Source organism: Lagenorhynchus albirostris, chromosome 19 (assembly GCF_949774975.1).
Source record: "Lagenorhynchus albirostris chromosome 19, mLagAlb1.1, whole genome shotgun sequence".
In the NCBI taxonomy this organism is placed as follows: domain Eukaryota; kingdom Metazoa; phylum Chordata; class Mammalia; order Artiodactyla; family Delphinidae; genus Lagenorhynchus; species Lagenorhynchus albirostris.
The window spans coordinates 41,907,100-41,922,157 of NC_083113.1; the positions used below are offsets into that span (position 1 = coordinate 41,907,100).

Consider the following 15,058-nt stretch of genomic DNA (forward strand, 5'->3'; position numbering starts at 1 on the left):
CTATGGGTAGCAGGCTTTCTTATCCCCATTTTACAGATGTGGAAAGTAAGCCTCAGAGGTTAAATGATTTGCCAGCAGTCATAAAACCAGCAGAAGCTAGTGGGACTGGACTCATTTCTAGTCTGATGCTCCAACATCATCTCTAAGCTGACAGAGCAGTGGAGACAGAGAGGGCAGCAGCTGCCCATCTTCAGCCCATACTTGCCCAGAGTCCCGAGAGATTCCGAGTTGACAAAGCCCAAGTTAACAATGGCCTGTGTACCCTCTGAACTCTCCTGCCAAGAGAAGAGGCTATGTTTCTAGGGACCTTAGTCCTAAATCAGAAGTGAGGGTAGAGGGGATAGGGACCCTAAATATAGGAACAGCCCTGAGCAGGAGAGGGGCCTCAGCATATCTACCAGAGCATTCATATTCTGCAGATTGAGAAATGACTCAAGGCCCAAGGACACTCTCCCAAGGGCTCATAGCCTTCCCATTTTTTAAAATTCTTATATCTTCTAGAAGCTCCTAAGCTTTCGGCCTGAGAGGTTTTCAAACCACTGACTATTTGGAGGTCTCTGTCTGCTCCCTCAACTCCACCCCAAAAAGAAAGTGAAACTCAGCAAGACTGAAGAACAGGTGAGGGTCTGATGATAGGTCTCCCAGTAAACCTGGGGCCAGAATCCTGACAGCAGCCAAGTGAGCATCCCATGTTCTTCCTCTGTGCTGGGCACTGGAATCATGTCTTACAAGGAAGCATTTAATCCTCAAAACAACCCTGGAAGGTGTATAATGCCTCTGACACTAGTTTACATATGAAAAAACCAAGGCACAAAGAGACTGTTTACATTCTTTACTGGGCTATTTTGCTCCTCAGTGAAAGAAGTTCATAAACCCATGACCTTCCTGCCTGAGGCCACTCCTGAGCCCCACATGCAGAGTCAGCAGTCACAGAACTAGCGGAATGGAATCTGGAAGCCCTTCCGTGTCCACCCACCAGGTCTGCATGGGAGCTGCCCCCATGAATCTCAGTGTGGCCAGGCTACTGCTGCTGTACTCCCAGGCTCGCGAAGAAGCCCACAGAACCCTGGAAGAAAGTGGAGTCCAGTCTCCATCAATTATCTGCAGTGTGACCTTTGGCAAGCTACCCAACCTCCCTGAACCCATCTGAAAAAAGGGGGTAACAATATACCCAACACCTCAAGAAGAAAGGAGAAACAGATTCTCTATGAAAGCTGCTTCATAAACTGTGAGGTCTATGTACAAGTTGGCTAGAGTTGCGCCACAGGGCGAGACAACTGCCACATTTCTACCCAGGGGATGACCTACTCGGGCTTGCCTACCTCCACTCACAATGGCACTCAGGAAGGACAAGGCCTTGAGGTGCTTCCAGGAGGATGAGGAAAGAGGCTACTCCACCCCCTATTGCACTGAACAAGGGCAACACCGCTCCCTGTAGGTCTCTGGGAGCCTCCACAAAGACATTGTGATGGCAAGATCTGAGATGGCCCACGGGAAGATCTGAGAAGGGCCAGGCAAAGATCCAGGATGCAAATAGGACATTCAAACCTGCTGCTAAGAAGTACCCTTAGCCAAAAAGACACAGCTCAGGGGTCACTGAGGCTGAGGGTATAAAGAGCCTGTATAAAAATTACTCTGGGGACTTCCCTGGGGGTTCAGTGGTTAAGAATCCACGCTTCAGGGCTTCCCTGGTGGCACAGTGGTTAAGAGTCTGCTTGCCAATTCAGGAGACACAGGTTCGAGCCCTGGTCTGGGAGGATTCCACGTGCCGCGGAGCAACTAAGCCCAGGCGCCCTAAAGCCCGTGCTCTGCAACGGGGGAGGCCACCACAATGAGAGGCCCATGCACCGCAGCGAAGAGTGGCCCCTGCTCGCCACAGCTAGAGAGGTCCCGCGCGCAGCAACGAGGACCCAACGCAGCCAAAAATAAATAAATAAATTTATTTAAAAAAAGAAAAAGAATCCGCGCTTCCACTGCAGGGGGTGTGGGTTCGATCCCTGGTGGGAAAGCCAAGATCCCACATGCTGTGCAATGCAGGCAAAAAAAAAATTACTCTGAAAGCTCATGGACCACTTGTGGGTGAGACGTCAGTCTCCAGTCTCCATTCACTCAGTGTTCATTTGTTCTCCCATCAAGTATTTGCTGAGACCTCCCAGGAGCTAGGTCCTATGACAGACAATAGGGAGCCAGCTGTAAGCCTGGCCCTAAAAGTGCTGCAAACTCCAGCAAGAGAGATGGTGTGCAACTAATAATTACACAGACAACTGACCAATGACACATAGGGTGAGTGCTGTGACAGAGGACAACGGAGCAAATAAAAGGAGCGGGGCGGCCAGAGGCAGGAAACATCACTCTGCTTCTCTAAAGGGAGAAATGTTCTGAGGTTAGAGAGCAATGATTGGCTCACTGATCCTGCGTGAGATTCTGAAGTGCATTATATTGATAAGCTGGCTTGTGAAAAGGAAACAAGGTCATTAGAAGATTCACCAAGTGGTCTATCACTTTCATTGACTTTCCATCAAATTTCGTGATCTAGAAAATGCAGAGGACGGGTCATATCCATTTTTTAGTAAGGTCTCAGTAGTATCCTTGTGGAAAAGACAGAAAAACACAAGATTCAATTAACATAATGAAGTGATTCTTAAATGGCTGGTGTCTACCTGGACAAGCTGTAGGCTGAAGGGCTCAAATCCAGCCTTGTCCTCTTCCAATATTTTTATCAATATCTTGATGAAAACACAAATAAACATGTTTATCAAAAGTTAGGTTAATACAATGCTGAAGAGGATACCAAATACTCGAGATAGAAAAAGCAAGACCAAAGAAGATCGTGACAGGCTTGAAAAATAGATAATATAGGCCTAAAGGAAGTTTTATTACAAGATGTGTGAGGACTTCCATGGGGTCTATATAAACATGTACTAGGGGGGACTTCCCAGGTGGTGCAGAATCTGCCTGTCAATGCAGGGGACATGGGTTCAAGCCCTGGTCCGGGAAGATCCCACATGCAGAGCAACTAAGCCCGTGCACCACAACTACTGAGCCTGCGTGCCTAGAGCCCGTGCTCCGCAATAAGAGAAGCCACCGCAATAAGAAGCCCGCGCACCACAATGAAGAGTAGCCCCCGCTCACTGCAACTAGAGAAAGCCCGCTCACAGCAACGAAGACCCAACGCAGCCATAAATACATAAATTAATTAATTTAAAAAACCAAACCAAAACAAAAAAAACATACACTAGAGAGAGTTTTTTTTATTTTTCTATTTTTTTTGGTCGTGCCACATGGCATGTGGGATCTTAGTTCCCCAACCAGGTATCAAACCCATGCCCCCTGCAGTGGAAAGTGTGGAGTCTTAACCACTGGACTGCCCGGGAAGTCCTGGGAGATGAGTTTTTAAAAACAGTGTGAGGGGGCTTCTCTGGTAGCACAATGGTTAAGAATCTGTCTGCCAATGCAGGGGACATGGGTTCAAGCCCTGGTCCGGGAATATCCCACATGCCACAGAGCAACTAAGCCCGTGCACCACAACTACTGAGCCTGAGCTCTACAGCCCACGAGCTACAACTACTGAGCCCACGTCCCACAACTACTGAGCCCACGTCCCACAACTACTGAGCCCACGTGCCACAACTACTGAAGCCCATGCACCTAGAGCCCATGCTCTGCAGCAAGAGCAGCCACCGCAATGAGAAGCCTGTGCACCACAAGAAAGAGTAGCCCCCGCTCGCCACAACTAGAGAAAGCCTGCGTGCAGCAACAAAGACCCAAACCAGCCTAAATAAATAAACAAATAAATAAAATAAAAACAGTGTGAGGGTCCAGGCTGACATTAAGGTGGCCATGAGCTCCTTAGGGACCTAGGGATCTGACTGACAAAGAGCTTAGGACCCAGAGGAGGGAGGTGCAGGTACAGAAGGGACAGCAGATATGCCCCAAATCTTATGTCCCACAACAGGTTCCATGCTCTGAGCAAAGTGTGGACAAGCTGAAGAGATGTAAGGAGGGCAGGTATTCAGAGCAGACAGGCAGAACTGGGCCTGGCTCGGAGAGGCAAGTGAAACAGGGCTTGGGTAAGGACTGATAGCCCATAACTGTGGCCCCTGGGACTCTGACAGCAGAAAAGTCAAGAGGCAGGAAATAGCTGGAGTCAGAGAACAGAGTGGGGAATGAGAAGTCATCTTGAGACCTTGGCCTTGCCCTCCAGCAGCTAGCTCCTCACAGGCTGGATATCAGCAACTGCAGCTAGGTGGCTATGGATTTCAGGGGAGAGTCTTTCCGGATGTGCACCTGGGTCAGCTCTGCATCATCTGTGCTATGCTCTTGGCTGCCCATTCTAGGCTGTGGCATCTGACGGCCCTGTTGAGGAATGCTGGCTCCTGCTCGCTCAGCCCCAGCCACAAGTAAACCCCATTTCCACCCAGGTCCCCTGGTCTTGCCCGGGCTCATCTCCTGGAGAAGCTACAGAGGGATGTGGGGAGTGGCAGCCACCTTTTGACTGTCCCGCAAACCAGGGCAAGTGAGCCTCCTACAAGTTGGGTTCAAAGTAAAATGCCCAACTCCCTTTCCTGGCAAGGTCTGTGGTCAACCTGGCTGGTAGGGTTCTGCCAGATTAGAGACCTCTGCAAACCCAGGCAGGCAGGCCCAGCAGTTAGGTACCACCTCAGGGCCACTTTGGCCATGGGTTCCGCTCACTCGAGGGCCAAATAGCAGTCAGCCCTACTAGGGCAAGGTGTCAGAATAGCCAAAGTTCCTCTCTGTCTTAGTTTCTAATCCTAAATTCCTATATGTGTACAGGACTACTCTTCAAGGTATCCTCCAGAGTTCTCAAGACCTCCCAAGGACTGCTGCTTCTCCTGGGTTTCTGATCCTAGTTGACAGCACCACTAATCTAGCCACTTTACCATGTTCCCTTCTTTCCAGTGCACCCCATCTATCACTAAGCCCCGCTGCGGCACCCCTAGTCCTTTGCAGGCCTGTTCTCCACTGCCTGCACCCATCACCACGGCCACGGCTCATGCCACCTGCCTCTTCCTCAGCCCTTACTCCAATCAGTCCCTCCTTCTCAGTTTAACCAAAGGGGCTTTTTCAATATAACTCTGTCCAGGTTGCTGTCTATTAACCACAAACAGGCCAGAGGAGATCTGACCCCATCTGACTCCGGCCTGTTTACCTCCTGTACTAGAGCAGCCCTCACTGTTGCTCCATAGCAACCAGTGCCCTGCAGAAGGGCCAGAGAAAGTCTGGGCCCAGGCGACAGGCATGCAAATCACTACCACTGTCAAGTATGTACTAGGGCCCCTCAAACTTCTCACTGACCCTAAACCTCGCTCCAACGAGTGTCACACAGGCCAGGAGCACGACCACGACATTGCTGCTCTCTCAGCACTGACCCAGGCTCGATAAATGCTGCTGAATGGATGGATTAACAAAGGGACCACTTCTATACCCTCCGTTCCCCTTGCAGGGCTCCGATGCTAGGAAATGACTGCAGTTGCCTTGAGCTCAGCAGAGGATCTACAACACTGCTTTGGCTTCAAAGCCTCTCACCAACCGAAGTGGCTCCACAGGGCAGACCCTCCAAGGTCCCCTATGTACCCACCAAGGCTGTGGCCATTCTTGGTGTAGAAGCAAGTGCCATTGATGAGGTTGACGCAGCAGCCAATCACGTCTCCTGTAGTGAATGTGGGACCATAGGGCTGGCCAGTCCCAGAGGAGCAGAAGGAATGCCCATCATCACCATGGTAACCATAGGAATGTTTATCCCAACCTGTGGGGGAAAAGAGAGCAAGAGCTGAGGTGAGGTACTTGAGAGAAAAACAAGACAGTCACAGAAGCCCACCCAGGTCTGAGCTCCTCTCCCCAGCCTGCTACCACCTCACCAGCATTCCTGCCCTCTCACAGAGCCAGCTGTGGGCAGGGTCTGGCTATGCAAAATGAGCAGTGAGTTCAGCAAGTCACTGCCCTGAGGAGTTGAGGCAGCCCTACTGAAGAAGGAGCCCAAGCTGTGGTTGACAGGAACCAAAACCATGAGTGCCCTGGAAGGGACTTACCAGAGGGCCATGAAACAAGGAGGTGGTTGGGGAAAGCCTCATGAAGGAGAAGAGGCTTGAACTGAACTCTGAGGTGTATCATGGTTGTTGTTTTTCTTTTTTTTAATTTATTTATCTTATTTATTTATTTCTGGCTGCACTGGGTCTTCGTTGCTGCGTGCGGGCTTTCTCTAGTTGCGGCGAGTGGGGGCTACTCTTCATTGAGGTGCGCAGCCTTCTCATTGCGGTGGCTTCTCGTTGAGGAGCAATGGGCTCTTGGCGCACGGGCTTCAGTAGTTGTGGCGTGCAGATTCAGCAGTTGTGGCTCGCAGGCTCTAGCGCGCAGACTCAGTAGTGGTGGTGCAGGGGCTTAGCTGCTCCGTGGTATGTGGGATCTTCCCGGACCAGGGATCGAACCCGTGTCCCCTGCATTGGCAGGCGGATTCTTAACCACTGCACCACGAGGGAAGCCCCTGATGGCTTCTCTTTGTTGTGGAGCACAGGCTCTAGGTGTGCGGGCTTCAGTAGTTGTGGCACACGGGCTCAGTAGTTGTAGCACATGGGCTTAGCTGCTCCACAGCATGTGGGATCTTCCCAGACCAGGGCTCGAACCCGTGTCCCCTGCATTGGCAGGCGGATTCCTAATCACTGCGCCACCAGGGAAGTCCCATGGTTGTTGTTTTCTTAATGTTTTTTTTAACTTAAGTATAATTTACATGTAATAAGAGTCTTCCTTTTTAATTGATAGTTGAACAAGTTTTAACAAATGTTACCACCACCACGATCAAGGTATAGAACATTTCCATCACTCCAAAGAGTTTTTCCTCATGCCTCTTGGCAGTCAATTCCACTCCACGCACCCCCAAGTCTCCGGCAGCACTGATCTGATTTGTTCCTATGGTTTTGCCTTTTACAGAATGTCATATAAATGGAATCACAGAATTTGGAGTTTCTTGTGTCTGGCATCTTTCACTTAGCATAATGCATTTGAGATTCATCCACATTGTTAGGTATACTAGTATTTTGTTTCTTTTATTGCTGAGTAGTACTCCACTGTATGGACATACCACAGTTTGTCCATTCACTAGTTGATGACATATAGTTGTTTCTAATTTTTCGCTATTATGAATAAAGCCAATAAATATTTGTATATAGGTCTTTGTGCAGACATATGTTTTCATTTCTCTTAAGTAAATACTAAGAAGTGGTACTGCCACATCACAAGATAAGTATATCTTTTACTTGATAACAAACTGCCAAACTGTTTTCCAAAGTAGCAGTACTGTTTTGCATTCCCACCAGCAATGTATGAGTTCACAATCTCACCAGCACTTGTTACTGTCGGTTGTTTTGTTTTTTTCTTCTTCTCTTAGACATTTTAGTAGGTATGTAGGGGCTTTAATTTGCATTTCCCCAATGTCCAAGGATGTTGAGCATCTTTTCATATACTTATTTACCATCAGTTTATTAGAAAATTATTGAATTGTCTATTCAAATTTTTAACCCATTTTTTTAAAAAGTCAGGTTGTATATCTTACTGAGCTATAAGGTTATAGATATATTTTAGATACAAAATGTGTTTCGCAAATATTCTCTCCCAGTCTGTAGCTTGTCTTTTTCATTTTCTTAACAGTATCTCTCAAAGGCCTGCTGGGATTTTTTTTCTTTACCACTTTTTTTTTTTTTTTAATTGGTGTAGAGTTGACTTCCTGCTGGGATTTTGATTGGGATTGTGTTGAATCTACAGATCAATTTGGAGAGAATAGATAGCTTAATAATATTGATTATTCAAATCCATGAACATGGTATACCTCTCCATTTATTTAGGTCTTCTTTAATTTCTCTCAACAGATTTTTAACAAATTTATTTCTAAGTATTTCACTTTCGATATTATATATATTTTTTAATAATAACATTGAATTTTTAAAATTTTATTTATTTTATTTATTTATTTTTGGATGTGTTGGGTCTTTGTTGCTGTGTGCAGCTAGTTGTGGAGAGCCACAACCACTGAGCCTGAGTGCCACTACTACTGAAGCCCGCGCGTGACTGGAGCCTGTGCTCTGCAACAAGAGAAGCCACTGCAGTGAGAAGCCCATGCACCACAGTGAGGAGTGGCCCCCACTTGCTGCAACTCGGGAGGGCCGCGCACAGCAACGGAAAACAAAAGCAGCCTAAATAAATAAATTTAAAAAATAAATTTATTTTTAAAAAAAGAGTACAGAAAGTGGGGCATCCTTGAGGGTCAAAGAATATGTTCTATTTTTAAAAATAAATAAAATAAAATAATATTAGATTATGATAATGGTTGCACAACTCTGTAAACATGTTAAAAACCACTGAACTGTACACTTTAAAAGAGTAGATTTTATGGTATGTAAATTTTATCTCAATAAAGCTATTAAACACACACGTATTTGATTTTTTGTATATTCATCTGGTATCCTGCATCCTTGTCAAACTCACCAATTAGTTCTGGTAGCTTTTGTGAAGATTACAGTGCCCACTGGGAAAGGGTTCCTAAGCAAGAAGCCCCACTTCCCACATACAAAGAACATATGTGTAATTCAGAGAAAGCCAGGAGCACCAGAATTCAGGCTAGAGGCCTGAGTTCTCGGCATGGAGTCTCCCAAGATGGGCTATTCTGCTACAGTGCCCTGCAGCTGCTAGAAACCTAAACTTCTGCTCCAGTGGCCTGGGATGCCAGGGATGGTGGTGGGGCTCTCTCTATGCTGCTTGACCAGCACAGCCTTCCCTTAAGCCAAGCCCACTGCTTACCACCTCCTGAGGCCATGTGGCTGTGGGGGAAGACTGTCCAACAAAGCCACTGCCCATTCTAGCCGTCCCCAAAGAGTCCTTGTAGACAGACTGCTTGCTGTTCCTATGGTTCCTCTCAGAACTATGCCCACCGCTGCTGAAGGATGCTCACTGGCTCCTCCCTTTGGCCAGTGCGTCAGGGTTTGCCAATGCTTGCCCCTTGAAGATTTCCGTAACATTCTTTGTTCCTCCCCTAGCATACTGCTCACATCCTTGATCAATTCTGGTTCCTGCTGAGCCTCTCCAATCACCAGTCACTGTTCCTGGGACTGTCCCTGTCTCACTCACCGCTTCCTAACCCTTCCCCCAACCCCCACCGTCAGGAGTCGGTGACACAGGTGTGTGCATATACATGTATGTGTGTCTGTGTGTAGTGACTAGTTCCAGCCCACTTCTTTCTCACACAAGGATGATCCTGTGTGACAGATCATTTATGCAGATTTTACTGTCTAGAAGGTAAAAGACACACACTGGAAGGTTTTCTTTTTTTCTTTTTTTTTTTTTTTAGCTTTCTCCAATTGAAGCAGTAGGTACTTTTTTTTTTGAAGCAGTAGGTAACTCTTAAAAAACTAATACAAATGTGGCCATCTGATTTATTAAAGCTAGAGAAATCATCCGGAAGAACTGTTTCCAACTTGGTCAGTGACTCAAGGATATCTGGGAGCTATTTTTGTCTCAGTGTAAGGGAGCTGCTCAATAATGATCACCAAAACAATAGATGCTTACATTTTCAAAGACCTAAAATAAAAATTAAAGTATTTTTGAATACTTTTCTTCAAAAATAAACTATATAATTATTTTGACAAACCTACCATAGAATTTTTAACTCAAGCTACTCAAGCTATAAATATGGATTTTAAATTTTTAAAAACCAAAGAACTCAATAAAAAAACAAAATATTTATTTAGAGTCAATTCAGGATTCACCATCACCTCAGTTTGGCTGAAAAATAGACACATTTTCCTGTTTTGTTTTGTTTTTCTTCAATTTCCAAATGATTTGTCAATTATATAGATTTGCCCAGAGGAAGAAAATTCATAGTCCGTGTGACACACTGAATAAGGCCTCCGAAAGATGTCCTAGGTCCTAATCTCTAGAACCTGTGAAATATGCTAACTTGCATGGTAATAAAGATTTTGCAGAAGTGATTAAGTCAACGCTCTTGAAATGAGATTATCCTGGATTATCTGGGGGCAGGGAGGGTAGGATAATGCAATTATAGGGGTACTTGTAAGGGAGAGGCAGAAGAGTCAAGTCAGAAAAGGTGATGTGACGGTGGAAGCACAGAAAGAATGAAAGATGCTATTACACTGCTGGCTTTGAAGATGGACGATGGGGGCCATAAATCAAGGAATGTAGGTGGACTCTAGAAGCTAAAAAGGGCAAGGAAATGGATTCTCCCCAAGAGCCTCCAGAAAGACTAATACCCTGCTGACACCTTGATTTTAGGACTTCTGTCCTCCAGAACTGTAAAATGATTATTTTAAGTCACTACTATTGTTACAGCAGCAATAGGAAACTAATACAGTCCACTATGGCTGTAGAAGAAGTTTCTGAGCATCTGGAATGATCAGTGCAGAGACGCAACACCTCAGCTACTTGTCTCTTGTTCGTCAAAGTGCTATGAAGATAAAAGCTTTTCAAAGAAAATCACAAAGCTGTAATGTATCTTCAATTGAAGCTATCATTTCATAGCCAATATTTTTTCCAAACACAGTTAAGAGCCTGTGTGTGTGTATAAGGTATATATGTATGTGTTTGAAAGGTAGCTTGTGTTAAAAACAGAATGTTATTATACAGCTCATTTAGTAACAGTGGCTGCAGCAGCAGCAGCAGCCTGGTTTAAGACCTCTGTGTTGGACTTCCCTGGTGGCACAGTGGTTAAGAATCCGCCTGCCAATGCAGGGGACATGGGTTCGAGCCCTGGTCCGGGAAGATCCCACATGCCGTGGAACAGCTAAGCCTGTGCACTACCACAATGAGAAGCCCGCCCGTAGCAACGAAGACCCAGTGCAGACAAAAGTAAGTAAATAAAATGAATAAATTTTTTAAAAAAAGACCTCTGTGCTATTTTCCCATCCTCTGGAAAGAACATGCATCATCCAACTGTCATCAATTAGTTAATAAAGGCCTACTCCATGGAGATGACAAAGTGAGGGTGGTGGGTGGTGTGAAAGGAGCAGAGAAGACATTAATATATAAGTAAATCAATAAGCAAACAAGAAAACACCTGGTAGAGGAAATGTGCTCTGAAGAAAACAAAGCCAGACGATAGGCTGGAAGTGGGACTGGGGATGAGGACTGACCAAGATGGAGTAGTCAAGTTAGTCCTCGCTGAGGGCTGACCCCTGAGCAGAGAGGTCTGCTTGATGAGAGAATCAGAAGGAAGAACTTTTGGGGTCATGGGAATGAGCTCAGCATGTCTGAGAAACAGAGCCAGTGGGGCTGGATCTGAGTGAGACTTAGGAAAGACTGGGAGCAGAGGTGACAAGGTTTGCTGGATGTGGGCACTGATAGTATGAGGGGAAGTAAGGATGACTCCCAGGTTTTTGTCCAGGCAAATGGGTGGATGGTGGTACCATTTACTAAGAGACAGGGAAGATGGGCAGAAGGAAGAGATCTTTAGGACACATTAAGTTTGAGATGTCTTATTAGACATCTAAGCAGTTGGGTGGCAATATGAGGCAGGTGAGATGACTGTGGCTCATCCCAGATGTGGCAGGGCTGCCATGGGAACACTCACTAAACAAACAGTGGTGTGGACAGAAAACTTAAAATGAAGTCATTGGAGGATTTTCCTATGTGTTGTCCTCACACAATGGCTTTCTGTTTTTCCTCTGGAAGAAAACTTCAGGCTAGTCAAGGACTAGAAAGGGCAGAACAAACACAAGAGAAAGGCACCAGAAGCCCAAAACAGATGAGGACATGTTAAAGGGCACAAAGTTACTCTAAATGGATTCAGTTACCCCGCCCTCAATGAACCTTCTCCCCAGGGCTTGAGAAGCTGTATAGCAGACAGAAGCTAGTACCAGCACGGCCATTCTCGAGGAATCGGGCAGACAGAAGAAAAACTACAAGGCCAAGGCCTAACTGCTGTTGCACATTCTGCAGTGAGTCTGTTTTTTGTTGTCAGTCTCGGGCTAAGGAGGGGGGTTTGGCCTCTGTTAGAAAGAAACACTGTAGTCCTGTGTGCCAGGGTAGCCAGTGTGGCCTGAAGGGCCCCTGCAGCCTGGTCCTGGACACAGCACTGTCCCTCCAAGATGGTAGGCTCTGGGCAGTCACTCACCTCCTCAGACCTTTGTTCCCTTCTCTACAAAATGAAAGGGGAGCAATTAGACATCATTGTCAAAGGGCCCTAGGTGTCTACTTGTAAGAAACATTCCAAGACTCCAAACCAATCAGTAAGTATGGTAATCCCCATCTGAGGGCTGAGAAAGCTGAGGCACTGAAAGGCTCCACAAAGGCCTGTGGTCCTGCAGATTACACTCTCAGAAGCTTGGGTCTCCTTTTTTTTTTTTTTTTGGCCAAGCCATGCGGCTTGTGGGAATTTAGTTTCCCAAACAGGGATCAAACCCGCATGCCCTGCAATGGAAGCGCAGAGTCTTAACCACTGGACCACCAGGGAAGTCGCCGGGTCTCCTATCTTCTGAGGAACATTCAAGTAAGCTCCAAGCAGGTACCCATGAGGGTAAAGACAAAACCTCCTCCTTCCTGGGGTGGCCCCAACCAACTGTAGGGAAGAGGAAGATGCTTTAAAGGTAGAACAGCATGAGCTCCTGAAGACTGGGCTCCATCAGAACAAACTTCAGGTAACCCCTACAAGGTTTCTGGACCCTAGGCTTGGTCACCTGACCAGTACTACTCCCTGTGGGTAACTGGCTGGGTTCCATCAACTTTTGAGAAGGGACTGGGCACAAGTGCCCCAGGGCTGCAAGAACAAACAGCAGGAAAGGGGAACAAGGAGTGCCAGGATTTGTCTGCCAGCTCCCCTTCACTGGGCGATAGCACTCCTTTTCCTAAGAAGTAGCTCCTTCCCTGTGCCAACCCTGTGGCTTCGGTGGGGACTGCCAATCCTAGTTAGCCTCCTCCCTGACCCAAGCTGGACCAGTAAGAGATCTTCCCGGAATTTTTCTACAAGGGAGCTGGGAGGAGAGCGGGTCTCAAAGCTCTGTGCTGTCATTGTTCCAACTTCATGTAGAAAGCCAGTTTGACAGACTAAAGCTAATAAACAGAAAGCAGGGACTTTTAAGACAGGGACAGAGACGGAAAGAAAAGTCCCAGACACCATTTGAGTCCCTAAGACTTCGCTCCTCTGCTTGCCCTGAGGTATGGCTGACCAAGTTGGTTAGAGATGGGATTCTCTACCTTGAAGCAACCAAAGTTCTCTGACTAAAGGGGCCACATCCAAGCATCTTTTTCTTTACCTTGCATAACACGTGGCCCACAGTAGGTGCTCAAGAAATGTATGTTGAAATGAAAAGGGAAATGGGTCAAGGGCTGGCAGGAAGCCTGAAGTACAAGACACTGGGGTCAGACCATGCTGACATACCACCATGGGCAATCCTGGGCTTGACTGTGAGTTTTGTTATCGTGATTTTTCTTTTCAAGCAAAGCAAAGGAGTTAGAGCAATCTGCCTATATCATGCCCCCTTTTACACAGACTAATAGCGAAGCCACTTCCAAACCTTTGAAAGAGGCTGCAGACCTGGCTCTATCCCTGGGAAAGTCATTTAACTTCTCCGGTCTCAGTTTCCTCATCTATGAAACAGGGCAGGTGATGCAAATATCCCTGCCAGCTCTAGAAGAATCCATGGTTCTTAGTCCTCCTCATTAAGAGAGTCTAGCAACTATGGTCTTTCCCATACCTCTGCCTGGGTAAGTCTCCCCTCCAGCCCCACCACCCTCAGCTTCAGGACAGGACCTCCTCCAACCCCCTATTCCTGCCCTGGAGTCAAAGTCAACAACTTCCTAAGCGTGAGTCCTGGCAGGATAAGCAGTCACCCATCCCTGGATGGGCCTGGTGTGAAGCCGGGGTGATGTGCCCAGGAATTAGAGTTGTCACCCTCACCACAGGGCCAGAGCCAGCTGTCTCAGAGGACAGTGGGATGTGAGGGCCAGAAGAAAACGAGGGGGCTCAGCTGCCCTGCACAGCTATCAGGCCCTGTAGGGAGACAGGTCCAGGTGGCTCTGGGTCAAAGGATAGCTGGTGCTGCACGATAGGGACAACACTGTGACAGAGAGTGCCACCCAACTAACCATTCTTCCCTCTCCAAAGAGAATAAGTCCTGTCACTCCCAGAGAGAATGGAGGGATAGCCAGCCTGGTGCCCACATCGAAAAGCCTATCCCTGCCACGTCAGACACCTATCAGATGCCAGTGGTGCAAGGAGAAGCCACGCCAGGAGGCTTCAGGCCAGGAGGCAGGAGGCCCCAAGTGCCCAGTTCAGATGCTCTGGCACCACCCACTTCCCCCTCCATCATCACTCAGAGGGGAACTCCCAATCACAGAAGTATGGGGGTGGCTGAGGAAATGGCTCACCATCTTGGCACTCCCAGATGCCATCCCTGGTTACAGTGTCCTCAAAGTGGGAGACTCCCTATAGGGGTGCCAGGGACTCCAGCATGATTGCTCCAAGAGCTGCCCCATGCCACTCCCATCTGGCAGGACACGTCAAGGGCCTCAGTCCCAGGGGAACTAGGAATGGAGAGGACTCCTACTTCTAAGTAGAAAGATTTCCACATCATCAGCACATTAGCACAGAAACCTGGAAGGGGACTGGTGCTGCGCCTGTCCACTAGGTTCTAGTCCTAGCCCGCAAATGACCAGCACACAGGGTCCAGCTCAGGCATCACAAACTAGCCTAAGCACTGATCCCCATGCCACCAAATCAGCCATCTCTCCCCAAGAAATGGATCCTGATCATCACTGGACTTTGGGATCAGAAAGACTTGGGTTTGAATCCCAATTCTGTCTCTTCTTAGCCCTCTGAGTTCCCTTGGCTGAACTCTTTCAGGGTTGGTGGAAGATTAAACGAGGATGGACATGGAACACCAGCCTACAGGAGGCACTCCCTGGCAAGTTTCCCTGCCCTCTCTGTCTCTAGCATCAGCTCCATGGTCAAGCCGGGCACTTCGGACTTCCTGCTCCTTTCTTTCCTGAGGGAGCGAGAGGGGTGGAGCTGGCTTTCCTAACCAGCAGCCCGCCAACGGCA

At 47.4% G+C, this 15,058-nt stretch overlaps 1 protein-coding gene across 2 annotated transcripts in view; it reads right to left on the reverse strand.

The window, feature by feature from the left end:
* The window catches only part of RANBP10 (RAN binding protein 10), a 67,032-nt gene that overhangs the window by 13,315 nt on the left and 38,659 nt on the right, over positions 1 to 15,058 (reverse strand). For both annotated transcript variants that reach the window (XM_060130034.1, XM_060130033.1), the window contains one exon: positions 5,600 to 5,767. In XM_060130034.1, the coding sequence (XP_059986017.1) occupies positions 5,600 to 5,767 (168 nt within the window). The remainder of the gene's footprint in view (positions 1 to 5,599; positions 5,768 to 15,058) is intronic.